Here is a 17,589-nt window from a genome sequence, read left to right as displayed (position 1 = left end):
AATGAGGAAACAGAGTTGCAACATAACAATTCTAATTAACAATCAATTATGCAGAAACATTTTGTGTGTGTTTGTGTCGGTGTGTGTCATAGTCTTATAGACTAGTAACTGTAAAGAAAAAGAGGCAATTTTTGAGCAACACTAGTGTCTTATCCTTGTTTGTTTGAAGTCTCTATCTGTCCAGACACAATGGGTTATTGCAATGCTCACTCTCATCTCCAACAAAGTACGGTATTCGTAAGCTTAAGACATGTAACCTAAGTGACTCTCAAACCAGTTTTCTGGTGCAATACCAGCAGAGATTGGTAACTTGACAGAATTGCTAAGTTTGGATCTTCATCAAAATTCTCGGTGGTCAAATGCCAGCAGAGAAATCTGTAACTTGCAGGCTCTGGAAATGATTGATCTTTCCCTCAACAACTTTGAGTGAGAGATCACATTTCCATCAAGCTTAATCTGGCCAAATGCCGTCCTTCAGCTAATTTTTTGGTAACGGTTTCTCCGGCTTTCGGACACCTCTAATCTTTTGGTAACTGTTTCTCCTGCTTTCGGACACTTTACCTCCCTCTCGTTTCTCTCTGTGGAAACCTAGGGTTATGGGGTAAACCTCCTAGTCCTTGTAAGTCTTGAACACTGATACTTTTGATCATATTATCTTTATATATTATACACTTGTATGCATGTATGAATCTGTATCGAAAGCAGTTTTTCATTTTCAAAATAGCAGCATAATCCATCACAATCAACCCAATCTAGAACTATTTCCCTATCTAGAACTGTTTCCCTTGCAAAGTAATTCTAGGTGATGCCTAACTGATTTGGTCCTTGGAATTTTTCAGGCATTACGAAATAAGTACCAAATTACACTTCAACCACCACACCAAGAATCTATCTGTGCTAGGAGAAGCCTTGCAGGAAACAAGATGTTCGAAAATATTTATTCAAGTGGAATGCTTACCAAAGAATGGACTGTCTGCAAAAATCAGTTAAATATGCGCGCGGGCACACACGACACACAAGTACATATGCACATACTTCGCACAAATGAAAGTCAAAGAACTAGAAAAAAGGAGCACTACGAAGTTTTCAATAGAAAAAATATACTTTTATTTAATAAATTAATTTTAAGCCTTACAGTGTATGTGCACAATTTAAATGGACTGTTGACTGTAACCCAGTTTCTGATAATTCATGTAGTCAATTCTATTTAACCTAATACAACATAATATCTGCTCTGGCAACTCATCGGCTTTGTTCCCCTGGTTTATAACAGAAACGAAAGGTAATATTAATAATAGCATGCAATATAAAAAAGCAAAAATAAGGAAAAAATTATAATGAAGAATGGGATAGTTTAATATTGGGTTGCCACTCAAACTTGGAGGGTACTGGAAGAACTTGCCTGAATTGTAAGGCCAACATCCAAAATGTAGTGCTTTAGTCTATCCAGGAATGCATCAAACCCTTTCCTAGAGATGTAACTAAATCGGTGCATATCCACATCAAGCTCGAAGTAGTTTTCTCCCTGTAAAAAGTTCACGGAATCATGGCTGAGAATGGAAGCATGAAAAACACTACATTCCAAACTTTTCCAGATTTGTTGATATTTAGCAAACCTAATGTCACTTCAACTTGCTCGTTGCTCAACCAAAAGGAAGTCATAAGTAGCAATAATTAAGCATATGCAACAAAATTCGCAACACTCTGTTACTCAACAAAAACATAACCCGCACAAGGACAGATGTAGCTAGTAACTACACATACATCCACTATGATGCTGCAAACAGCATTAGCACCTCTCAAGTGGGGATAAAAGCCTATTATAACTGGTCAATCAGAAGGTCGAAAGAAACATGAAATTAAAATATACGATTAAAACTAAATTTTCCATATTTTTACCATCCTGGACACTTTCAAAATCTTCATCACAGTCAGAGTCAAGTATGCCAGCAGAATCAAACCATGCCTCCTCAATACTTCCTGTCAGTATTATCACATTGTGACAGAAATCAGGAAAGCAGCATTTGCAGCTACAAGAGTGGCAGATTACTATCTTCAGGATATTTCAATTTGACACATGTTGAAAAAATGATACAATATTTAACAGAAACCAGAATTAGAAAAGTACAGCAATAAAAAAATTGTAAAGGAAGCCTTTAGAATTTTTTTTTTCTCTACCTAGCCATGATCTTGACATTTCTGTTTGTTCATTAGCCAGAAATAGCATCTAGGTGGTACACTGTTATCAAGGGCCCAAGGCGCACTAAGGCGCTAGAGGTCCTTTGGAGCCTAGGCGCAAGGCAAGGCACACTATTGAAAAATTAAATTACTATTAAAACATATTCATATTCCATATTAAAGGCGCAAATGTTGTCAAAGGCACACCTGGGCACACAACAGGCGCACCCTTAACAACACTGGGGTGGTATGAACTGGGAAGGATTGTACATAACAGATGTACTCAAGGAAAATACACACATGAAGCTTGTTTTCTATGGAACAGGGAAAAAACTAAAATTCTGTATTCTTGATCCAACATATCTCAACTTTACATGACTTTTAACTTCTTAAGAACTTGAAATCAGGCCACAAAAGGATGTCTTTGTAGCATCCTTAAGAAGTTTACCAAAACCATATTTCCAAGGCACCAAATGCAGCAATCAATCACCGCCCTAATGTTATGTAACATCCTCACTGTGAATACCTGCATGGTAGCTATCTCTGTATAACTAAGCTAATAATTTAGAGTGCAGTTTCCCTAACCACCAATTTACATGTAAAATCCACCTTCTAGTGTTTACTGCCCCTAAGCTCTTTGCAGACCCAATAAGCGCAATTAAAAACTATAGAAAAATTAGAGAATGCTATTTGCAACATAGGATATCCTGTAGTAATGCATCACTAATTTATCAACCAGCTATAGTTTTCTATACGTAACATCATCCCATTAAACTCCCATATATTTGGAAGCTACTTTTACCATGTCTAATGCCAAATTAGATAGCCTTATATCATTGCCTAGACATCCAATTTATCAAACTAGACTCCCCATTCTTTTTACTCAATTCATTGAAGCCTTTTCAAACTACTTGGGATCAGCTAAATAAATTATATTTCGCCATTCCACTCTATCTAAAGGCCTCCAGTCCCGTAAACTACATATATATATATATATATATATATATATTACAATTCCCCATCCCTTCTCCAAACTACAAGATCTTGAACACTATCAATCTTCAAACAAGGCACTCATGTTGTTTTCTACTAACCAGACCAAGTTTTGAACCCAGATCCAATTGTACAAAATAAGAGGCATCTCCCACGGCTATGAACAGGGAATTGGGACTCATATGGTGATCTCCACAAAGTACAGTTTTCAGTCCTTGGCTCACCAAAAGCCTTGAGAGGACTCACCAAAGCCTCCAATTTGAGATGTGATCAACTTATTTGTCTTTGATAGCTAACAAATCAACTAAAGAACTGCATCCATATCTATTTAAAAAAGACACCATCAGCTCATCTACCAGGAAAATGTAGAACCAAAATTAAATCATGGAAAAGATTTGAAATACTCTACTCTACAAACTTTACCCTGAACATCCTAATTTCATGAATTATGAATAAGAAAGGACCACCAAATTGTCAGGCAATTCACAAAAAATTTCAAGGTCAATGATCATGTAATGATTTGAATGTTGAAACCAAAAAGTAATAGTTCTTATAAGAATCCCTCCCAAATCCAAAGCTGTACATCTTTATGTTAAGAGAGTACCAGCTTCACACAATGCAGCTAGCTTAGCTTAGTCCAAATTCCCATCTTTCTCTCACAATCCAAACCATAAACTCCATAAACCACAGTTCAAATTCAAAATTCAATTTCAAATTGCAGTCTCAAAAAAAAAAAAAAAAAAAAATCAAAACTCGTAATCATTATTATATATATGAGTATGCAGAGAGATAGAGACAGAGAGAGGACCATGAAAAGTGGGATTGTTATGGGAGCGATCCGAAGGGGCAGACTTCTGGACCTTGTCCAACGATCGATCAGACAAACGAGATGAAACTCGCTGCTTGATCTTTTCTTCTCTTGCAACACTTCCTCTTCGACGAACTCGATTGACCTCCCACACAACTTTCCGGCGTCGATACGCAAACACGCATAAACAATATACACATATACGTGTGTGTTTGAGTGTGTAAAAGAGATGATGAAGCTGAATAAGAAAAGAGATAACACCGAAAACCATAGGAATGGGTGGAGTAGGGAAGCAAATAATTACAACATATATGTATATAATGCTTCCTTGCCCACCAATCCCATATATTTTCAGAAAACATCATCCCCCATTTCAGATCTGCTCTCAGCCGCCTCACTTACCCTAATTTGACTGACAGATATACTAAAATATATAGGTTTTGAACTTCTGATTCTTGTAGATTTTCTAGTTTGCAGTTGCAGAGAGAGGGGGGGCAAGTTCAGAGTTTTTTTTTTTTTTTTGAAATTTTTCAATAAAATACACTTGACTACAAATGAGGCTCAGATCTGCTTTTGATCAGGGCAAGAGTATATCCCACCGCCCTGGCTGCAACAACAGTTGCCTGTGAGAGAAGAACCAAATCTCTCTCCCACAGACCCTCTGGTTTGCCCCGCCAACAAACGGATCATTCTCAATGCCAGTATGATCCACTCAGACATATATCATCACAGCCTCTTATAGTGATGATTGATGATGATGATGGAGACTACAAAATCTACAAGAATCAGAAGTATACATACACAAAGGGCTGTTGATTCTGTAGGAAATGAAATCATTGGCTCTAGATGATCTCCCATCCCTTATTTTGTAGGAGATCATTTACAGAGAGGGGCAACCACACTTAGAAACATCCCATCCCTCTGAACGAGCCTCATTCTTTTTCGAAAAAATATACATATTTTAGGGCAAATCATTTCAGCCTCCCCAATCGCCTCCAATTCACCACTCAGTACCCTAAATCTTCCGTGTGAGTTAGTTCATGGCAAGCCCCTTCCAACACTACGGAATTCACTCAAAAGCATGCTTTTTGTAAGCATTTTAATTTTCAAGAAGTAACTTTAGAGCTTTACCCTATATTAACTACTTTTGCTTGTCAAAGTTCTTGTTATGATTTTTTCTTTTTAGTTCTGAAAAGATTTCCATTTTCAAATAAAAATTGTTTCAGATTCAATCTCCTAATTCAATCTCCTAATCTTCAAAGATTTTTTTTTTTTTTTTTTCATGCCCAGATGCAAATTTTCTTGTAGACATAATTGACCAAAAAATAAAAAATAAAAAAAAGAAATAGAAGTTATAGAAATAAAAATATATATATTTGTTTTGCTGAAATAAAATGTAGATTACGGTGATTACCTCAAAATGCAATGCAAATTTCTTTATATTGTAAAAATAAAAAATTTATATAAAAAAAATCATAAAAAATTTCACCAAATAAGATTTAGTTTGCAAAACAAGAATTACAGACCTTGATTAGTTGATTTAGAAAAAAAAAATTAAAAACAAAACCCATACATACAAGTTAGCAGTTGCAGAGAGAGAGCTTGAGAGACACATACATACATGAAGCTTGTGAACAGCGAACCCGAACTGGAACAATCTGAAATGATATGCCGATATGGGTTGAAAGATATGGGTTTTGATTTTTGGAACAATCTGAAATGATATGCCGATATGGGTTTTCATCTAGATAATAGGTTTTGAACTTTTGATTCTTGCAGACAGATAGATATACTGAAATATATGGGTTTTGAACTTCTGATTCTTGTAGATTTTGTAGTTTACAGTTGCAGAGAGAGAGAGAGGGGGGGCAAGTTCAGAGTTTTTTTTTTTTTTTGAAAATTTTCAATAAAATACACTTGAGAGGCTCAGATCTGCTTTTGATGAGGGCAAGAGTATAACCCACCGCCCTGGCTGCAACAATAGTTGCCTGTGAGAGAAGAACCAAATCTCTCTCCCACAGACCCTCTGGTTTGCCCCGCCAATAAACGGATCCGATTCTCAATGCCAGTATGATCCACTCAGAACATATATCATCACAGCCTCTTATAATGATGATGGAAACTACAAAATCTACAAGAATCAGAAGTATACATACACAAAGGGCTGTTGATTCTGTAGGAAATGAAATCATTGGCTCTAGATGATCTCCCATCCCTCATTTTGTAGGAGATCATCGTTTACAGAGAGGGGCAACCACCCTTAGAAACATCCCATCCCTCTGAACGAGCCTCGTTCTTTTTCCGAGTGCAGGGCCACCAGAAAAAATATATATATATTTTTAGGGCAAATCATTTCAGCCTCCCCAATCGCCTCCAACCACCCTTAGAAACATCCCATCCCTCTGAACGAGACTCACTCTTTTTCCGAATGCAGGGAAAGTTCAGAGTTGAGACTGAGCATAGAGATGAGGCGATTGGGGAGGCTGAAATAATTTGACCTACAAATACCTATAAATTTTGGGTAGACCAACTCAGCCCAACCCGACCCTAGCCCAGACATATTCGGGTTGGTCTTGGGCTCAACCCGAACCCAACCCAAAATTTTAAAAAACATTTTTTTTTTTTTTTTTGGCAGCTTCCAAATCTCTGCTATATATGTAATTATGTATATCTGTATCATTTACTGAAAACTTTAATTGGTCATTTGACATAGATATATATATGTGTGTGATTGCAGAGAGATAAAACCCAAATGCAAACAGGTATCAAGGAATTGCCCGCCGGAATAATTTAAAAATAAAAATTTATTTAATAACAAATAAAAAGAAAAAAGTTTTTTATTTTTATATTTAAAATAAAATAAGATAAGTTATATTTTTTTGTTGTAATAAAAATAAAATTAAAGTTGAAAAAATGCAAAAAATAATAATTGAATACTTCAGTCATAATACTAATAGTTTGATCAGATTAAAAAAAATTATTAATGAATTAAAAATTTTTGAAAATTTTGAAAAACTTCCATTTTTTTTTTCTCCTTCCAATTTTTTTTTTCTTTTTTCTTTCCTTCCAAATCTTTGATATATATATATATGTGTGTGTGTGTTGGCTTTCCCCTCTGTCTCTCTCTCTCTCTAATTTGCTGTCCACCGGGCTTGTTTTAAGAATTACTTCTATGTACAAGAATTGTTTTAGAATTTTAATCGGAGTAATTTAAAATTAAAATTTTATTTAATAACAATTAAAAAAGAAAAAGTTTGTTTTTTACTTTTATATTTAAATAAAATAAGGTAAGTTTTATATTTTTGTATTATTAAAAATAAAATTAGACTTGAAAAAATATAAAAATTAATATTTTGAATATTTCAGTGACAAAGATGTTTTAAATCGACAAAAAAAAAAAAAAAAAAAAAAAAAAAAACACGATGTAATCTGCATATTTGTTTATAATAAAAAATTTAAAAAAACGGGTCAACTCGTACATCCCAAATACATTCGGACTCAGGTTATTGTCAGAGTCTAAATTTTTTAACATCGGGTTTGTCCAATCTAACCGACTTCATGTTAAGATTGGATTAGACTCGGGCTGAATTCAACTGCCCAACTTACAGCCTTACTTTCACCACATTGATCTGACACAAAGTAAGCACTACATATGATGATATGATGGTGAGAATCCTCACCACATTGATCTGGCACAAAGTAAGTACCACATACACTATAAGGAAAAGTATTACATACACTAAATTTGACAAGTAAAATGAACCAGAGTTGAAATGCCCTGCTTCACTTGAATGCCAACACGAGTCCTACCTTGATACTTTGGGTTCGTTGGTCAAAAGAGGTTTCTAGCTGGGTTTGCCGGAAAACACCCGACTGATGAAGCCAACTCCTTTCCTCTTGTTTGTCGTTGTAAGCAAAGAAAACCAAAAAAAAAAAAAAAGGTTATCACTCCATTCGGGCTGGGTTTGTCGTCGTAAGCAAAGAAGTCGTAACAAAAAAAGGGGGAAAAAAAAAAAATTTGAAACTTAAATGCCACAAGACAGTGGTAACAGAGTTTTCACTCCATTCAGATTATCCTATGCTGAAGCATGCAGATACTTAAACCCTTTAATCCTAGCAAGTACCTCCTCCCAACCCTCTGCTTAAAAATTATGATGCCACAAAGAAATGTGAATACACATATCTATTACCGACACCGGTCATGCCAACAACTTTCTTCCACACACCTCAACCTAATATAACAAAATAATAAAAATTGTCAATTTTTTTACAAGTATATAATTAGAAAATGAGATACAACCTTAGAGGATGGGAAAACAAAGTCCTTTGCTATAAAGAAATGAAAGGTAACAAACCAACAATTTTATCACTCACACCATCAAATTTAAAATTACAAAACAAATTAATAAATAAACAAATAAATTGATTGTGCAAATGATGATTAATCCAATAAAACTAATCTTTATAACAACCGGTGCTATTTCTATAATTCCGCATTGTGCCTATTTGATTAAAAAAAAAAAAACAAGGTATTGTTTACTGCTGCAGTATTAATAATTTCAAATCTTGAATTCAACATCAGAGTTGATGTAGAGGGAAACTTACCTATTGTATGTTAGATGAATCATTTAGATACTAAAAACAACTTACTGCCTAGTTCTTGACTTGTCCCTGATTCGCATTTATATCAAAAATCCAGTCACCAATTGATATTGCAAGAGAATAGATTAAAAGACACATCTTACATGGTTTCAATCAATTGCCAAACAAATTTAAACAGGAAGGTTGCATTCACTCTCACTCTAGTTGGCATGACAATCAACTCTAGTTAGCATGACAATGAATACATCTTGCAAGGGAAGGTCTCTCAGATCAGATTAGAGATGGCTTTGTAAGAGAAATACAGCCTAACAAACAGTTCCAATGAAAGAGGACAATATTTGGGAGTTTGGAGACCCTCCAACAACCCCATGTAACAGGGGGTTTTGAGAGGCCTTCGTATTATATATAAGAATGTCATATAGTCGGTTCTTGCGATAGAAAAGAGAAGGCGATTGGAAACAGAAAAAAAGGGAAATCTAAATAGGAGTGGATACTGGTATCATGCTATCCTAATATTATATATATATATATATATATATGGTTAATATTACAAACATGTAAGAAATTTGCTATTTAAACTCCTGTACTCAAGTTTGAGGTGCTTGAATTAATATTCTTTTTCTTTTGTCTAATCATATTATGTGAAATGTTGTAGATACTTAAACATGAGCAATTTACTTGCAATAGTTGACATTCATAAAATGTATCTAGTGAATTAGGAGTTCAATACATCCTCTTTAGCAGAAAGAGGATATCATTTGCTCATTATCAGACAATTAACTATGCAGTTTCAGTGGGATGTAAAATTTTGCACAAATTTTTGTTTTTCTTTCATTATTATTGTTGTTGTTGTTGTTATAATTATTAGGGCAGCAAGCATTTAACACCTTGTTGTATGCATATAGCTCATATAACCCTTTACCGTTTATTTTAGGGGCGAACAAGGACCTCCCCTCATTCGGCCATTAATGGAGCGATAAAAGTACTAAAATGCCCTTCCTACAATTAAAATAAATAATAATAAAAAATTCAGTTAATGTAAAATGACTATTATGGCCTTTATATACAATAAGGGTAAGGGCATTTTCAAAATCAAATAAGGTCATTTTTGGTATTTAATACAATTAATTAGTCATGTGCGAGGCATGTGGTTTGTTAACAATACTTTTCTAATGATTGAGTGCCGAAAAGCCATAGTTTGCAACATTTTAAATTTTTAAGGGAGTTCTATACTCAAAGTAAAAGAGACGTGGTATTTGCTCAAAAAGTAAACCTTAGGGTGTTTTATATACTTAGCCCTTATTATTATTGGTTGTCATAAAAAAAAGATTATTATTATTATAGTTGTTGTTGCCGTCGTAGTTGATTACTGGTCTGTTTTCTTACAGGATTTGGATTTGTATGGAATTCTAGCTGAGACTGAAAGGCGTGGTCTCACCTTTGATCAAATACTTGCCATTCCCGAACAAGATGAATGGGTATACAGTGATGGGAAATCAACAATTTGCGTTGCCTTTATTGTGGAAATGTATAAAGAGGCTGGAGTATTTGGTCCTATTTCCAACTCAATTCAAGTAACTGAGTTCACTGTAAGTATATGAGGTTGTTCGTTATTAAGTTGCTCTGCCTTTTTGACCTTTTGATCTCTATACATGACTTGGATATGTTACCACAGATTCGAGATGCATACATGCTGAAGATTTTTGAGAATAACCCTAACACGCCTGCCAAGTTGGTGCGGCATTGAGGTTGGTGAGCTCAAGTTCTGCCAGATTCTTGGTGAGTATCGAATGATATTGCCGCAGTATAACACCCTAGAGCCATATGCCAACATGAATGAGAATTGCCTCTCTCTACCTCCAAGTCGTTGTTAATTCTGGAATGTTAAGTATTTCAATGAATGTAATGCTGTTGGTGAAGCTTGTATTATGCGATTTTCTAAGCTGAAAGGATATATATTTTTTTGTTATTCGCTGAAACAATATGTTCTGTGTTTAAAGTGGACATATGAAATATTAGTGTTTGTAAGTACATGTGGAAATGAAGCCGGTCCCAAGCCCGGATAAAGGAAGGGGGTTGGTTTAGCCAGTTCCACAGCCAGCGTAGAACATTGTGATCAATGTCAATATGATTTGACATTTGGTTCGGGCCACATGCTCCTAGGAAGTTTGGTCTGAGGAGTCTTATGTCAAATTTTCGCATGTTTGGTCCGAAAAAATCAAATTCGGTGTATATTTTTTTTTTCCAATTTCAAGTCAATGTAGTACCGACAGAAGAAGAGTGGCATATTTTTTTTTTAAATTTCAAGTTGACACCAGTATTTCTAACATAACATCACACCTATTTAAATAATTTTAATTCCAATGCCTGGACTTGTTTAGGCCTTTGGCCAAGGTCAATTTTCGGACATTGATTTGACACAAGAAGAGTGGTATATTTTTTTTCCAATTTCAAGTCAACACACTGTTTCTAACATAACATCACACCTATTTAAATTCAAGTAGGATTGTATAGATTCAAAAGCAAGATTCAAATGTAGTACCGTACGTACAATCCTCATATATCTGCTTAAATTTCAATACATTTCATTCATATGGTGGTCACTCTCACCATTTGACGACACAGTAAGCCTACATAAAAGTAAAATACTACTAGCGCCCAATAATCCGCAATCCTCTCATATCATCTCTAGAACGTGGGTGTATCTGGGCCGACTGTGGAAGCCGAGGAAGCCAAGTCAGAAGAGGAGGGATCGTATCCGGATCCGGATCGGTTGGCAGGTGGATCGGATCGGTTGGCAGGTGGATCGGATCCGGCTCGGTTGGAAGATGGATCGGATCCGGATCGGTTGGCAGCGGGTGATCCGGATCCGATCCACCTGCCAACCGATCCGATCCACCTGCCAACCGATCCGATCCGATCCATCTGCCAACCGATCCGGATCCGGATACGATCCCTCCTCTCCTGACTCGGCTTCCACGGTCGGCCCAGATACACCCACGTTCTAGAGATGATATGAGAGGATTGCGGATTATTGGGCGCTAGTAGTATTTTACTTTTATGTAGGCTTACTGTGTCGTCAAATGGTGGGAGTGACCACCATATGAATGAAATGTATTGAAATTTAAGCAGATATATGAGAATTGTACGTACGGTACTACATTTGAATCTTGCTTTTGAATCTATACAATCCGCAATCCTCTCATATCATCTCTAGAACGTGGGTGTATCTGGGCCGACCGTGGAAGCCAAGGAAGCCAGGTCAGAAGAGGAGGGATCGTATCCGGATCCGGATCGGTTGGCAGATGGATCGGATCGGTTGGCAGGTGGATCGGATCGGATCGGTTGGCAGGTGGATCGGATCCGGCTCGGTTGGAAGATGGATCGGATCCGGATCGGTTGGCAGCGGGTGATCCGGATCCATCTGAACGAAATTCGCCAACTCCTTCGCCATCTTCAACATCCGATAGAGATTCGCCCGCTCGAAGTCGGAGAGCGTCTCTTGGAGCATAGTTTGATACATTTGATACCCGACAGACACCAAGCCGAATACAAAAGTGAGACAAAGTGAAGCAGTGGCAAGGACCAGACTTTCTGCAGCAACCTGTAATTTTGCTGCCTCAATTAATGCCAAGAATTTCGCCACCTTGAGGCTTTCCATCTCTAATCCCCTCCGAAAATCATACTCTGATTCTGAATCTGAATCTGACTGGGAATCGTCATCTGAGTTTCCAGAGTTTCCATCGTCATCTGACGAGTTTCCAGTTCCAGAGTTTGGATCCGACTGCGGATCGTCATCTGATGACTTCTTCGAGTTGGTGTTTGGATCCGCCTGCGGATCGTCATCTGATGACTTCGAGTTAGTGTTTGGATCCGCCTGCGGATCGTCATCTGACTTTCCACCCTTCTTCGGCAGAGTAGAAAAAGATCGTAGCGCAGCAAAAGTAAAGCTATAGTCTACAGTAAAAAAAAATTCAGAAAAATTTCATAAAAGGACGACAAAAAAAAAAAACTACCTAAAGAAAGATTAAAAAAAAAAACAAAAAACAAAAAACTACCTAAAGAAAGATTTAAAAAAAAAAAAAAGCAAATAAAAAAAAAAGAAAAGAAAAAAGGAATTACCTGGCTTCGCCTGAGCCAAGGTTGGAAGCTGAAGCCGAGCCAAACTTGGAAGCTGAAGCCGAGCCTGAGCAAGCGGAGCCCGAGCCAAACTTGGAGACTTTGCCAAACTTGGAAGCTGAAGCCGAGCCTGAGCAAGTCGAGCCCGAGCGAATACGAAGTGACGTCGGAGAGCTTGAGATAAGCTCACCATTGTCTCATTTAACAAAAAACATAAAATAAAAGTTTTTTTACTTATAGACTTACTGTTACTTCACACTCCATAGATATTTCGATGTGGGACTACTGTAATTAAATATAGACTTACTGTTACTTTCACACTCCACATATATTTTCGATGTGGGACCTGAGGCTATCGATGATGAAGGCTTTTCCCACCACCACCTGTAATCTCCCTCAGGTCTTTCTTCTTCCCACTTCCTCTGTTGAACCTGGGTAGGCATCTTCTTTTGAATCTGCATCTCTGTCGCTTGGCTTTCTTTCTTTGCCTCCACACAATCCATTAACAGGGGACGTAGGGCGATGAGGTGAATCATTCAGTATTGCATGTGTCCTTTCCTTGTACGAGTATTCTTTCAGATTGAGCAGCTGAGCAGAGACAGTCTTAGAGCAGGGGCGAGCTGCCCAGGGAAAGACCACATCAGGAGATTGGTTCGTAAGGTTAAGGCAATTGTTCCAGGAGGTAGTCCAAACCAAAGTTTCTGAAACTCTTGCAATGGTGATCAAAAAATCAAGTTTCTGAAACTCTTTGCGGAAACTGATGATTAAAATGGTGATAAAAAATGAAAGGATGAAGATGCCAAATCTGAAAGGATGAAGATACTTCAAGTGTAGGGAAAATGAAACCTCCCAAGCACCCGAAACCACCTGAAACCTCCATTCAACAGACTTCATTCAATCAAATGTACACATGCTCCATCATCTTCAAACCAGACCTATGCAACGAACACAACAGAAAGGAATACAACTCAAGTTCCCTCACCCACAAACCCATTCCAGCACTGTAAAGGAGCCAACTCTCACCACTCACCTGCAACCATCTTACCAACCCATATACTTATCTCCTCTCCAAACAACATACCCATCACTACATTAAACCAACACCACCGGCCACCCAGACATCTAGCAAACCAACCAACTACCAGCAAGCCATTTCCAAACCATTGCAAACAAGAGAACCTCGGCAGAGCTGAAATTAACCATCTTGATCTGTTTAAGGAGGAGCTGAAATTAACCATCTCAGAGCTGAGATCAGAGATTGCAGAACTTAAGCTTCAAAGATTACAACCACTTCCTCCCCTACTCATCCAATGCAAGACACAAGCCAACCCATGTGCACAGCCAAAGATCACCAGGTATTTCCCTCTCTCTGGACCTCATGCCCCTCTCCTCCGGTCACCCCTTTCCCACCAATTTCCCATTCAAATTCAAATTTGAATTCCTTGACCATTCTCCCTCAATCAATCACTTTCCAAAATAAAGTCCAAACAAATGTCCAATCAAATATTACTTTACCTGTTGAACCTGCAACATACCAAAAACAGAATGATGCTGCAAAAGACCCCACCACAGCTGGCACCACATCCAATAATCCTCCAACCATTAACCAGCAGGTAAAGCCATCTTGGACAAGCATTGTCAACAACATTGATGGAATTCATCTCCATCACTTCCAAAAACACAGCATATCAGCCCAGCCACTTGTTCCACCAGATGATATCACAGACGAGGGGATCCAATCACTACAAGGATTCATTGTTGGCCACTTCCCTTTCAAAAAACTCCCATTCTCAGTGGTCCACACCAATGCTTTCAAGATATGGGGAAAGAATGGCCTTAAGGAAGCGCTTGGTGATGGAAACGGTGCCTTCTACTTCAACTTTGGATCTGACCAAGGAGCAAGGATCATTATTGAAGCTGGTCCTTGGAATTTGGCTGGTAAACGCATCTTACTCTCTAAGTGGCAACCTAACCTCGATCTCAACAGCCCAGAGCTTACTAAGATCCATGTTTGGGTCAAATTCTTCAACATCCCAATTCACTACTGGACAACAAGGGGACTAGGATTCATTGCAAGTGCAGTTGGCAAACCTCTGCAAACAGACAAATTTCCAATGTCAAGATCTAAGCTCAAGTATGCAAAAATAAGCATTGAAATTGACCTCAAAGCCACCTTAGTTGAGAACATCAAGCTTAAGATGGGGGATAATAAGTATGTCACTTACCAGAAATTACCAATTATTTGCAGCTCATGCAAGCTGGTGGGTCACAACTCCGGTTCCTGTAAAACCAACTCACAACACATGAAAACCCAAAACAGACTTGGACAGTGGTGACTAATAGGAAGAGGAAGAATGCTGAGACTTGGACAGCGGTGACTAATAGGAAGAGTAAGAATGCTCTACCAGTTCCCCTCACTCTGATGCAGACAAGGTCAGGCCATTAGAGCAAGAACCTTTTTTAGCCTCTGTCAATGCTGATGGATCTCTCCACCTACCAACTCAACCACATAGTCCTTCCCCTGCTCCATTGGCATTCACCTCCCTATCCAATAAGATTATCACTATTGACTTGTCCAAACCAAAGTTGCCTGCGCCGGTTGTACCACACAGTGATGAAATTATTGAATGTTCAACCTCATCCTCACCAGCTGCAATGAGAAAGTTCAACCCCAACCCCGTGAATGCCATTACTTCCAGCTTTATCCACACACCCCAAGCTTACTACATATCAAATGATATTATGTTATATTAACATAATAAACCCAATCAACTGCACCCATCTACACTAAACAATTTATGCGCCCATACACACCCTCCAACAGGGCCCTCCAACAGGAGAGAACAGACCTACGAAAGCAGCATACACACCCTCCAACAGAAGAGAACAGACCCACGAAAGCAGCACAAGCCTATGAAACTAGCCCTTCTGTAGAAGGATAGAACAAGATTGCCAAATGACTTTAAATTGTAGTCAGATTCAAATAAATATTTTGACATATTTTTGCAGCTATAAACATTGGTAGACCAAAGGTATATAGACTTTTTCACTGGAAATAAAATAAAATAAATTTACAATTTGTGCTCACTTTATTGAGCCCAACGTAACATATTCCAAAGCATGAGAAAAAGAACTTGCCCCACTTAATCCAATCAGAATTTAAATGTAAAAAAAATAACTTTAAAAAAAAATAATAGGGATGAAATTGATATCTGATAAAAAATAAAAATAAAAATAAAAATAAATAAATAAAAAAAAAAAGAAAGAAAGAAAAAAGAAAAATGAACTACAAAAAACAAATCAAAATGATTATGGATGAGACTTGAATCGAAGTACTGTCAGATTCAAAAAAAAAAAAAAAAAAAAAAAAAAAAAATCATTCACACTTACCAATCCACGCGTGCGGGGTGGGAGAACACTCCACCCGTCGACCCCATCCTCATGTTGGACTGAGTTCTCTCCCACCGGGCATATTCAAAGAGCCGAATGCCGAGAAAGAGAAAGAGAAAGCGATCAGAGACGAGCAGTTCCCCGCACATTCATTAAGAAAGCCTAATCCTTCTATGAGCAGTAGAAGTAGCCTTGATGGGTTCAAAAGGAGCTTCCCTTAGACTCAGTTATAAGGAACAAGGAATGAACGTTTCACTTCACTGGAACGTTTAAGGAGTAAGGCGCATCAAGCTTATTGCGCCCGGCATCTCGCTTAGCTTACTATTATTTAGAAATCCCATCAGCCTGGCTCTTTCTGCAATAAGAAACGAACTTGAGAATGAATTGCTCGTTATAGAGAGGGGGATAGAACATCGGGATGTATTTCTGAGATCGCATTAACGATATGCTTCTGCACCAAGCAAACCGGGGATGTATTTCTGAGATCGCATTAACGATATGCTCCTGCACCAAGCAACCCCCCTCTCATATGGATCATATGGATTAGCTTGGATGCAAGTTCGTTGCTCGTTATAGAGAGGGGGATAGAACATCCAGGTGTAGGGCAACGGGGATGTATTTCTGAGATCGCATTAACGATATGCTCCTGCACCAAGCAAGCCTCCCCTCTTATATGGATTAGCTTGGATGCAAGTTCGTTGCTCGTTATAGAGAGGGGATAGAACATCCAGGGGTAAGGCAACGGGGATGTATTTCTGAGATGTATTTCTGAGATCGCATTAACGATATGCTTCTGCACCAAGCAAACCTCCCCTCTTATATGGATTAGCTTGGATGGGGTTACCAACTCACCCGATCAAAGAGAATAATCAATCCCCCCCCCCAAAACAAAAGATATATATTTGATTTGCCCATGGGATGGGTTTCGAGAGCTTTTTCTGCCCTTGACTTTTAGATGAGAAGCTTGTCCGCGGAGAGAGAGAAATTGCTGAGCGAGAGAGGGATTGTGAGAGAGAAGGGAGAGACCCATGGGAGAGAGACAGCGGCAGAGATGGGATCTGGGAGAGAGGAAAATCGCAGGGATTGTGCGAGAGGGAATAGAGAAGGAAGAGAGACCGGTGGGAACGGCGGAGATGGGATGGAAAAGAGTTAGGGTTGTTTTAGTATATTTTATAGGGGAAGCTTATGTCATATCTACGATTGGAAAAGAGTTTCCAGCCGTAGATATGACACGAGGTTCCACTATAATATATGTCAAAACAATTTTTAATTAACCTTCTAACGTCGTTTTCTTGTCATTAAAATTTTTTCTTATTAAACTTTATCTTATTAAATATCTACTACCATATTTTGATCTCTAACTTTTTTCTTCTTATTATCTTCTAGCTAATTCGTTCTCTATATAATAATATAATTGTTTTAATATATATATATATATATATATTTTTCTCTATGTGTTGAGCATATCCAGTTCCTGCATGATAAAGTTTTTTCTTTTC

At 37.8% G+C, this 17,589-nt stretch overlaps 2 protein-coding genes and 1 pseudogene across 7 annotated transcripts; 1 reads left to right on the top strand and 2 right to left on the bottom strand.

Annotated features, from left to right (window-relative positions):
• Window positions 1-1,060: 1,060 nt before the first annotated feature.
• On the bottom strand, window positions 1,061-6,669 carry LOC132302950 (uncharacterized). Of its 6 annotated transcripts, none has more exons than XM_059799964.1 (4): window positions 5,597-6,477; window positions 1,900-1,980; window positions 1,403-1,525; window positions 1,061-1,259 (listed from the first exon to the last, which is right to left on the bottom strand). In XM_059799964.1, the coding sequence occupies exons 1-4, from the start codon at window positions 5,600-5,602 to the stop codon at window positions 1,152-1,154; spliced, it is 318 nt and encodes a 105-aa protein (XP_059655947.1). In that variant the 5' UTR covers window positions 5,603-6,477; the 3' UTR covers window positions 1,061-1,151. The 6 variants fall into 6 exon arrangements, 3 of the variants coding, with proteins under 3 accessions (XP_059655947.1, XP_059655945.1, XP_059655946.1); XM_059799962.1 differs by having other exon boundaries at window positions 5,601-6,477; XM_059799963.1 differs by having other exon boundaries at window positions 1,061-1,525; window positions 3,980-6,476.
• Window positions 6,670-9,363: 2,694 nt separating this feature from the next.
• LOC132304823 (uncharacterized) lies at window positions 9,364-10,455 on the top strand (annotated as a pseudogene).
• Window positions 10,456-11,602: 1,147 nt separating this feature from the next.
• On the bottom strand, window positions 11,603-17,239 carry LOC132302949 (uncharacterized). The gene is made up of 4 exons (XM_059799961.1): window positions 16,091-17,239; window positions 14,926-15,628; window positions 12,704-14,793; window positions 11,603-12,538 (listed from the first exon to the last, which is right to left on the bottom strand). The coding sequence occupies exons 3-4, from the start codon at window positions 12,891-12,893 to the stop codon at window positions 11,844-11,846; spliced, it is 885 nt and encodes a 294-aa protein (XP_059655944.1). The 5' UTR covers window positions 12,894-14,793; window positions 14,926-15,628; window positions 16,091-17,239; the 3' UTR covers window positions 11,603-11,843.
• Window positions 17,240-17,589: the final 350 nt, after the last annotated feature.

This window comes from Cornus florida, unplaced genomic scaffold, assembly GCF_030987335.1.
Source record: "Cornus florida cultivar Cherokee Brave unplaced genomic scaffold, ASM3098733v1 CherokeeBrave_3.0.0_Hap2_Chr04, whole genome shotgun sequence".
NCBI lineage: Eukaryota > Viridiplantae > Streptophyta > Magnoliopsida > Cornales > Cornaceae > Cornus > Cornus florida.
Note: the sequence above shows the minus strand (reverse complement) of the source record. Positions and strands in the feature narration are given on the sequence as shown.

Excerpts from the sequence above, each read along its gene's own strand:
- LOC132302950 (XM_059799962.1), bottom strand. The coding sequence starts at position 5,723 with ATGAAAACCCATATCGGCATATCATTTCAGATTGTTCCAAAAATCAAA. Across the intron at positions 1,981-5,600 it reads TCGCTGTTCACAAGCTTCAT|GAAGTATTGAGGAGGCATGG; the intron begins GTATGTATGTGT and ends TAATACTGACAG. Across the intron at positions 1,526-1,899 it reads TTTTGAAAGTGTCCAGGATG|GGAGAAAACTACTTCGAGCT; the intron begins GTAAAAATATGG and ends AACTTTTTACAG.
- LOC132302949 (XM_059799961.1), bottom strand. The coding sequence starts at position 12,893 with ATGGTGAGCTTATCTCAAGCTCTCCGACGTCACTTCGTATTCGCTCGG. Across the intron at positions 12,539-12,703 it reads CTTGGCTCAGGCGAAGCCAG|ACTATAGCTTTACTTTTGCT; the intron begins GTAATTCCTTTT and ends TTTTTACTGTAG.